The following is a 10,672-nucleotide window of genomic DNA, read 5'->3' on the forward strand; positions in this document are numbered from 1 at the left end:
ACCACCACACGCCTATTTTTGCTTACAATCATATCTCAAATATGAATAACTGTTTTATTTTTCATTTTTTTTTATCCTGAATTTATTTTTATATTATTTTTCTGTTACATATAAAAAAGCAAATATAGGTAACTACCATTTTGTAACAAATAGTGAAAAACACAAATTAATCTATGGAACATAGAATTAATTTTAACTATTGAGTTTTGACTTTGTCTTATGGCGAAATTTTCAATAAAAATACAAAATTCATCCTCTCAGTAGGTCTGCCAGTGTGAAAAAAGCAGAAACTTCAGATTTTAATTTTAATTACCGACAGTGGATAATTTATATTTTCTCCATATATTTTTTATTAATGAATTCTTTTTGGGATACATTTATATATTGCTAGGTGATGCTCGCGTGCGGCACTGCGCAGGAACGACTGCAGACGAAATCTTAGACATTTCCGTCAGAGGAAGCCCACAGTCGTCCCTAATGCGCCGAAGAGGGACAGAGAGGTGTTTTAGCTGGTATTCCGTGAGTTTTATATAGGTTAGGGTCTCGGCCCGGCGGTCGCCTGAAGGTATACATCAAATCCGGGCGGCTCAACACCAAGCCGTAAGGCACGGTGACCCCAACATAACCGCTCAGTTGCCCCCGAAGGCTGGGCGGTAGTCATAAGGCACTATATCCGCGAAAACAAAAATGTGATGCTCGCGGCTTTGCCCTTCAAAAGTTCCTAAATCTCTGTAGTGATTTCTACACCTGTACCACGCCAGTACCATATATATAAAAAATATTATTTCCTATAGAAGCAAATTACCGTGATAAAATGTAGTCTACATGTTAATTTAGGAGATGGTCTATTCGTGTGAGAAATTTCATCCAAATCCGTTTAGTTGTATCTGTGTTTACTTTTAAGCAGCATCCAAACATTTTACAAACTTTCGCATTTATAAAATTAGTAAACTTCTTTATTAATTGGTGTTTAGTACAGAATATGAGTCTTTGATACCGAAATATGGAGTACTAATTCTTGTATCATTATTATATGTAGGGATATAAGAAATAAAACTAGACATGGTTTACAAAGAACTGGTTTAAAGTCAAAATACTAACGAATCTTAATTCTTATCAGAATATTTTGACATTTAATGAAGTCGAATCTCTTGCTCAACTCGTAAACAACCGAAACAGGCTCAGGTATTCCGGGCAGCTTGATGGTTTGGTGGTTGATGGATTCGAGCTCGTAGCGGCAGGCTGGTGGGATAGTGACGGTCCAGCTTTCGTGAGGGATCCACGGGCAACGCCACCATCGCAGACAGCCCGAGGATTATCAACAAGAGTTGTTTATACATCTAGTGAAAAATTAATGACTGTAAACATCCATAAAAACAGATTTTTTAGAAAATGATCAGTAGATTCTTAGCATGATTTACATTTGATTTTTCTATTTCAACGGTTCAGGCAAATAGGAATTGTCTTAATTGGTATTTCGCCGCTCATACATCATACATGCTCAACGACTCAAATACAAATGAAGGAAATACGTATTTTCTTAAATTGGCGCGATACAAGTAAAACAAATAAAAACGTTAAAGAGCTACAGTTCTAATGCCAAAAAGCTTTAATTGGCGCGAAAAATGTCAAACAAATGAAATATGTTAAAAATCTACGGTTAAGTATTCTAATTTTAATAATGGGAATTATTTTTATATATTTAACCCAAGTGGCCAGTATTAGAATCTTTTATGGTCTGCATGCAATATTTCTAAACACTTACTGACTTAATTACGAAATTATTACATTACCATTTAGAATAATTTCCAATTTTAGGACTGTGGAATCAATATGTCACGTTATTGACTGATTCAATTACCTTGCCATATACTTCTTTTTTCACCTTTTTATCGACTTGATTTTCAACACTGCGTAGTCTCCAAATTTTCCACAATACCTAACGAAGGTTTATCGATTACTGTCTGTTATATTATACAAACCTGTGTAAATATTACACGAATTATATATTTATAAATCACGAAGAATAATACAGGAAAATTAAATAATTGTTAATACATTTGTATGAATTACGTGATCTTTTGTGTAACCATCTGTTGTAAGAAAACGTAATGTTATTGAGGTCATATTTTCAATAACATTATTGTAATGTGTTTTGAAATTGGATGTGTTAAAGTTAATATACAACCTTCTTGAATGTTAGATCTTTGTGTAAGTATTATACACTGTTTCACTACTAAGCTCAGATCTTCTCTAGTACTGAGATGGTTTAAGACCAAGACGCTGACATAGTGCTTGACGGCATATTTTCGATGGCTCCTAAGTAAACTGTCGTATCTGAAGAAACAGCGATTATACACGTTTTTTGCGTTTCGTTAATTAGGTACTGTTTACTATCAAACCCAGTAAAAAATATTGAAAATAGCATTTTTATCAGATATGGTAGTTTACTTAGGAGACATCGTTTTTTGTTTTGTTTTGTCGACTTACATTGTGTCTCATAAATATTCCACTTACCTTCAAATATAGAGATGATAATGTTATAAATAAATCTTGTAGATAAGAAAACAAAACCTTTAAATACACAATTTAATTATTCAATATACATTGAAATAAAACTATTTACGAATTTTATCGTAGTTTTTTGTGTCATGATATTCTCATGGTGTTTTGCAGATTTTGCAGTCTTCATAGTCACGGGGTGACAAACCGCAATAAAACCAGAAATATAGTCTTATTTCAATGCCTTAAATTCGCGTAAACAATATACTCAATATACAGGGTTGGTCAATTTAATTTTCATCATTACTCCGCATTCCTTTTATTATAAATAGCAATTAAATATAATATAGTATGCGATCCTTTTCAACTTACCTCATATACCCATCTTCTCCCCACTTCTTCCCCCACCAGTTCAGCAATATCCAGTATTCAGGAGTGTATCCGACGAGCAGCATGGCATGGTTCAGTTGCCAGGGTGTGCAGAGAGGGTCGTCGTAAATGCCATTTCTGAAAAGAGATTTAATAGAAAAAATATTTTGGAAATTTTAATAAGATAGAATTTAAATCTTTACTAATAATTAAAGCTGAAGGGTTTGTCTGAACGCCCCAATTTCAGGAACTACACAACTGATTTTGTAAATTCTTTTACTGATAGCTACATTATTCCTGAGTGCTATAGGCTTCTTTCTATTCCTGGAAAATATTTATCTCGGAAAACTTTTACGCACGGGCAGAGCCGCAGGCAAATGCTAATATTATATAAAACTTTACTGGAATAATAATCACATTGTATTCTAGCCATTTTGAGTTTAATGGTACAAAAACCGAAGAAACAGTAGAACAGCAGCGAATTTGAAAGAAAGAAACTTCTGACGATAACTTAGTCAAACAAGTAACTCTTTATTGCTTAAAAAGTTGAAAGATACACCTACTATAAGGGTACGATAACATGCCTGTACAGTTGGAAGGTGTAAGGAGAAGCATTGATCCCAACAGCGAGAGGTCCAACAGCAGCCAGAACTCTCTCCATAGCTCTTTCATCGCCTGATGGAATCGTAGCCCACCTCTTTGGTCGAACGCGGACTAAGTCACGTCTGTACTTGCAAGAGCCTCTCTGAAATTAGAAATTAAAATTTCTGAAATAAAGACTCGTTCATCTAGCGAAGCAGGGATTTTTTATCTTGGTACAATGGCAAGTAAACAGCTGATCACCATACAGTATAAATACTGTGGTGATTGGCAACTGTGATGGCGACAATCGACTGATAAGTTCGTTGATGGTAGGTTTGTAAAACTAATATTACTAGAAACAAGCCTAGTTATGTTGCAGAAGCTGGATGAAACATGCCTCTATCATAAATAATGGTATTCATAGCCCTCAAACATTGTACTTTTATATTTTTTCTGTTACTCTTTTTTATTGAACATACCGGCATAACATCGAAAGGCGAGAAATATCTATCTCTCGTCAGTCGATTACCTACTTGCCATCACGTAAAGGCTCATTTTATAGTGATAATAATGCATACTGGAGATTTCACTTGAGTCGCAATTGACGCAACTTTCAACCTAATCTATATTTTTTCATAGTTTATATGACAACAATTTGCCTTGCCTTTCCTACATAAGGATACTGTTTTCCATGATGAGTCCTTCTCTGGCGGCATATCGGAGTGCCCCTCTCAGAGACCCTCCGTCACACCCCATATTACCATCTTTGAAGCTGCAGTCTACTATCTGCTGGGGACTGGAATTAGAAAGAAAATATTTTTAACTTTTTTAAGAAGATTTATTTTAATCTGGTAATTGCTAGCACAGTAAGAGATATATCTCGCCATCCACATGGGATGTTAAGTCTTATTACGTCTAGTAGTTACACTGGCTACAATGTCCTTCAAACCGGAAAACAACAGTATTTACACACTTCAGCTTGGTGGGCGAAATAGACATTGCAGTGGTACCTACCCAGGCGGATTCTTACATATGAGAGACGTACCACCTGCAAACATTATTATTAAATTGAATGCCCTGTAACTTTTTACACTCCTAAGCGAAACTTTGGATTTATACAGTTGAGAAATGCTGCAAAATAAATATCTTAAGGTCATTCGCAAGCCATTTACAAGGTAGTTTTTCAGGTCAACATGGCGACTGCGACTTACAACTGAGTAAAAAGTATGTCACAATCGATTAATTACTTTTCTTGTGGTTGTCCACAAAGGGTCTGCGAGCTTCATTGTAATAAACTATCTAGCTGTTCTGTTTTTTCAGGCATCGTCTCCAGCGTAGAGCATTTTATAGAGAAACTAAATATATATTAACTTCTTACTTTGCATGAATAAAATTTATTTCTTAGGTTTAAGAAATCAAAGATGCGCCAATCTCAATTGTTAGCCGAAGAAATAATTGAGTATAACTGTACCCAGAAACAGAGCTATTCGTCTTAAAAATAGATAGAATCCTCGGCCTTTTCATACTATGATGGCTCTTTAATGTACACTACAACACAATAAAACTGCGAAATAAAGTCAAGACCAACCCGGCAGCCAACATATTTTCTTTTTATACAGACAGGGTCAAGTGGCCCCACTGCAACTTATGGTAATTAAGTTGGGTCCAAAAAATGTCGACTGATGGGAGATGATCAACCCACGGCATTCGTCACGATTATGCCGGCCTGTTAGTTTAATAGTTAATTTTAATATTCTAACCTTAATTTGACAGCGTCTCAGCCGATATCACTTCAGAGCGAAACGAACTTATATACATGTACTAATATAGTTTTTAGAGACCAAAGGAGATTTTATACAAGATCGACCCAGAAGCAAATGTCATAACTACCTGAGTTCCCCAACGTTTCCATGGATCTTGTACAGCTGGGCCTGCATGGCGTGGGTGACGGCGAACGCGTAGCAAGCGCCACAATGCCACTGCTCTTCTCTTTTGGGCCTGAAGCCCTTGCTGCGCCAATCTACCTAAAGTAGAAGTAACTGTTTGATGGGAGCAGTAGGGATTCTTTCATAGAAGCTGTTAGGATCAGCTGCCTTATTTGGTGACATAGAAATCATAATTTATTTTAAGTCTAATGATGTTGTGTATCCTGTAGACTGGGTTCTATTCCCAGAATAGACAATATTTCTTGAAATTGTTATAATACGTTTACCTATAATTTTATACGCAGCATTTTGACAGAAAAATTATAGTCCATGGTGCAATTTAAGGCAAAATATTTTTAGTTTTAGTTAAATTGTATTGTGCCAGATTGGAACGGAATAGAGCAGACAGATTGTTGTAATATAGTAGAGAACCTAGTAAAGATGTTCCAATGATTATCCTTCTTAACCGAATTTCAGCCGGCGGATATCTCAACGGAGATCTGCCACGCAGAAGATATTATAATGCACAATTGTGTGCGCAATACACAGGTGACTCATTTCTTCACTCTCATAGTTCAGTGAGACGTCAATCCGACATGACTAAAGAGAGATACACAGAAATAACAACGTTACGTACCTTTTTAGGAGTTTTGCATCTAAGACTTCTCCTGTACGCTGACTTCCTCCGGTCTTCAGATGGGTCGTACAAGGGAACCGTCTTAACCAATTTCAGGATCTTTCTAAAGTATTCTGATGGGTGCTTAAATCGATATAAAAGAAAAAATAGATATTATAATATTGAGATACATACGTAACTATCAGATCCTTAATTACTGGATTCTTCGTGCATCTTGTTACATCCTGGTGCCTATTTTAACAAGACTTAAAGGCCAAAACCTGAGTCCTTAAATACAGATATTTATTGCTCGTTGTCACCTCTTGTCCTTGAATTTGACGAGACCCTTTAAAGCCAAAATGCCTTGAACTGTTACGTTATTCGCATATTATAGCGTTGCATGGTCATAGTCTTTCTAGTTGATCCGACAGACGTTGTCCCGTCTTAACTATGAATTTGCAGCGCGCATTCTGTCAATCGCTGACGGTTATTTCGAACAATTGACAGTTATATAAAATTAATATTTTCGTTAAGTTTTCTTAAATTTTCTAATTTTCCGCGCAATTTTTTGAATTTTTTCGCTCATAAGAACCTTCTCCTGACAATAAACACAATGACAAAAAATTGTAATCGGTCCAGCCGTTCAATATTGCTAAGTAAATAGGGATTCATTTACATATATATATATATAAATGAATCCCTACTTAGAAATTAAACGTCTTATATTAGAAAGATGTAGTATTTATAAATTATCATAGTTTGGATTTTTGTGAATTGGACGTTTATTAATTCCAACAAAACTTCATTTAGTGTAAAGATCATGACCTTAGACATTAATTACATCCTCCTCTGTTTCCAATTACAGTTACAGTTAGTAATAACATTGATTGTCTATTCATTGAACATAGTGTGTATAGAGTAATTAACCAGTAATCCCTCGGTTAATTCTCATTGTATAATAATAATATCAGCCCTGTATTATATACTGTTCCACTACTGCACGGGCCCCTTCTACTACTGAGAGGGATTAGGTTTTAGTCCATCACGCTGGCCTAGTTCGGATTGGTAGACTTCACACACCATCAAAATTCCTAGAACTTATCAGGTATGCAGGTTTCCCCGCGATGTTTTCCATCACCGTTAAAGCTAGGTATAATTCACAGTTCTCATTGTATTACATCAATATGAGTGTATATGACGTATTACATCAATATAAATGTGATATGACGTAAATTTGAAACGCAGGTTTAGTTTGAAATACTGCTTGACTCTTTTCGATCTGGTATATCTAAAGCCCTGTATTCTTTTAGTTCTAAACCTCAAATGGAACCCTTATAGTATCGCTTTATTGTCCGCTTGTCTGTACCTTTTATAAGACACTTTCAAGTTGGAATTTATATTTAAACTCTTAACTACGTTCTCTTACGCTGTGAATCAAATTTGTAAGTCAATGCGATTAAAATATATCACCGTTTATGTCACATATTTTCCGATTTCAAAAGAAAATTTAAACCTATAGGCTACTTTCAGTCGACGCAGAATTTGACAAGTAATGTGTTACAGGACATGTAATGTAAACAATCTGAAAACCTGTAAAAATTGTAAATATTTACTTTAATAACAAAAACAAACCTAATTTGTAAGGAACTCTCGCTGGCGAGTCCAACTCACGCTTGTCCGGTTTTTGAGCCTTCATGTTGTATGTTTTTTAATTTGCTTAAAAGACATTTATAAGTTTCCGAAATTACGCGTACTGTTATACAAATTTTAAAGTTTTATTAATAAGCATAAATAAAAAATATTACGGTACACTGCCATCTATTAGAAAATTAGAGAACTATATGTGAGCTTACTGTTTTGTTGTATAAAGTACATACGCTATCTATATTAACAATAAATTTACTTACCATGTCAGCAAAGTGGTTTAAATGTAGAGAATAAGATAGTTTCCCTGCTAAATAATCTCTGTTGTGTTGTGCGACTCGTATTACATTATCCCGCCATTTCGACAGTGCTGCCATCTCGTAGTGAGGGGTGTGGTACACTTTTTTGTGAATTGTCTGAAAAAATCCTTAAGATATATTACTTATGTGTAATGATTTATCATATGCTGGTAGACAAGCAAGTGAGCCACCTGATGTTAACTAATATTCATTATTTACTCCCCATAACAGCCATAATTGTAGGACAAATAAGTTTTGCGTAAATATTAGCGATGAGGAGCGGATCGTCAAAAGTCACACTTAACAGAAATCGTAATATCAATTTGTAATTTCTTGTCAACTTAGGTATAATGAGGCAATATAATATATAATTTAACTAATATTATAAATGTAAAAGTTTCGCTGTTTGTTAAAAGCAAACGCAGAAATAATTTAACAGATTTGGTTGACATTAGGTACACAGTTAGACCATGTGCGGGATTAACACATAGGATACTTTTATGCCGGTAATTTGCTCCCATGAGAAATAATGGTATTTATTAATCTGATTTTTAAAGAAGAGGGCGCCAGCGTCGTCTTGGTACTTGAATAGCTACAATGTTTTAAAGGATTTTTGTGTCGCTAAAGGCTTTTCACGAAGGTTCTGAAATAAATTATGATTTGATTTAATGTGTACAACGTAGCTGATACCTATACCACTTTCAAGAATATATTTTATTTCTTCATTATTAAATACAAGCTTCCGCTCGCAGCTTCGCTCGCGTGGATTTCGGACTTCAAAAATGGAGGAGGTTAACTCAATTTGTCGGGATGTTTTTAATGTATGGTGGTATGCAGGTGGTCCGATTGTCCGGTCAGGGTCTGATGATGGGATCCTGGTGAAATCGAAGGAAGCTTATAGCATGATTTAGTATAGTACGCGTGATGGCTTATTATTAGCGTATTTCATGTATAACTTTGGTGTTTCTATACCGATTTCTATGATTCTTTTTTATGGAATATTTAATAATGTTAACTTTTTAATTAGGGATGACTGAGAGTGTTATAAACGTAAGAGTAGACAAATATAATGAGAAAGCTTCGAACTGCTAAGCTATCGGGAGTTACACGTGTTATTGTGAGTCAACCATAAAAGATAGACATATGCTGTCGTGGGATATTTTTACATAATTTTAAGGAGAACATTTCCGTCATACATGATTTCTGCGTAGCTTTAACCATTAAGGTTGCACACGCGACGGAAGCTTAAAAATGGAGTAACTTCTCCCGTTTTCCCAACATTTCCCTTCACTGCTCTGCTCCTATTAATTGTAGCGTGATGAAAAGTATACTATAACCAGCACAGGAGTATGACAAATAATTGTACCAAGTTTCGTTAAAATCCGTCGAGTAGTTTTTGTTTCTATAACGGTTATACAGACAGACAGACAGACAGACAGACAGACAGACAGACAGACAGACAGACAGACAGACAGACAAAAATTTTACTAATTGCATTTTTGGCATCAGTATCGATCCTAATCACCCCTGATATTATTTTGGAAATATATTTCATGTACAGAATTGACCTATCTACAGATTTATTATAAGTATAGATAGATTTGGTGCAAGGTACATATAAGAATAGTGTCTACCATTTTCAAAATATTTTTTCTTTCAATCTCAATTATTTGATCTAAGAACTTATGTGTAGGAAAAAATGATAGTAAAATACCTTATATTCGTGCCAATGTGATTCTGGCAGATCTTCATTTATAATCAAACCATTTAAAATATGTCGTCTCACATAAGCAAGATCGTTTCTCTGGAGAACACTCACTCACATTTAAATATTTTAAAAATCATTGTACCTCTCCGTTCTGTCGAAATTCAATGTTTTCAACAAATCCTTCCAGTTTATTCGTACATCGCGAAAATCTCTTATTTTTATATTTAACTAATATATCTTTTATATTATTCGTAGTTTCAGTAATGTTAAAACATGTAATGAAAGATATTTTAATGAAAATAATTATTAAATACATAATTATAAATAAGCTATACACTGGGTATATTTGGAACTCTAATTGAAGTAATATCAGAATTTTATAAGTAAATCCGTGGAGTCAGCAGTTTTCAGTTTGTGTCACCTACAAGGTGATTGGTCAGCATTAGACGTAGTGTAAGGTTTTGTTGATATCGTGAAAATGGGGTCATTATTTAAGTAAATCGAGGTAGTAAATGTAAGTAAATGTTTTATACCATTTACGGTTTTTTATAGACGGTAGAATGGAATTGAATTAATTGTATGATATGTGTGGCAAAAAATCTTATTCAAAGGGTCTACAATTTAAAACATTTTTTCGATATACCGCCATCTATTAGGCACTCATGAGACTATTTGTTTGAATCATTAACTATTTTGTTTTGCTTCGAAGTACGCCATCTAGTTTTGTGCAATGAAGTGATTACTTGAATATTCACTCCCACAAATTTGTGGCCTTTCCCAAAACCTTCGTAGATGGCCACTGAAGACTTTATATTTTCATGCCGACCTCTGGCGACCTTATAAAATTTTGCTGACAGTAACATCTACTTTCAAATGACCACAGACCCGTTGCCGTCCGCTAGGTAAAATGCCGTTAACTACAAAAATCATCATACAAAAAAGACTTTTCAATTTTTAAACTAATGCCAAACTATCAGCGATATCCTTTTTAGAAATCAACAAATTCGCGTGATATCTCCGACAGTCA

General features: G+C 34.7%; 1 protein-coding gene across 1 annotated transcript; it reads right to left on the reverse strand.

Moving 5' to 3' along the window:
• Positions 1-2,870: 2,870 nt before the first annotated feature.
• On the reverse strand, positions 2,871-9,987 carry LOC115442309 (cathepsin L). Its single transcript, XM_037446580.1, is given in 9 exon segments — positions 2,871-3,009; positions 3,456-3,616; positions 4,118-4,137; positions 4,140-4,249; positions 5,344-5,477; positions 6,016-6,138; positions 7,902-8,054; positions 9,652-9,811; positions 9,813-9,987. Coding segments are annotated over 9 exon segments (1,149 nt in total). The 5' UTR covers positions 9,962-9,987.
• Between the last annotated feature and the right edge of the window lie 685 nt (positions 9,988-10,672).

This window comes from Manduca sexta, unplaced genomic scaffold, assembly GCF_014839805.1.
Source record: "Manduca sexta isolate Smith_Timp_Sample1 unplaced genomic scaffold, JHU_Msex_v1.0 HiC_scaffold_3233, whole genome shotgun sequence".
Classification (NCBI taxonomy): Eukaryota; Metazoa; Arthropoda; class Insecta; order Lepidoptera; family Sphingidae; genus Manduca; species Manduca sexta.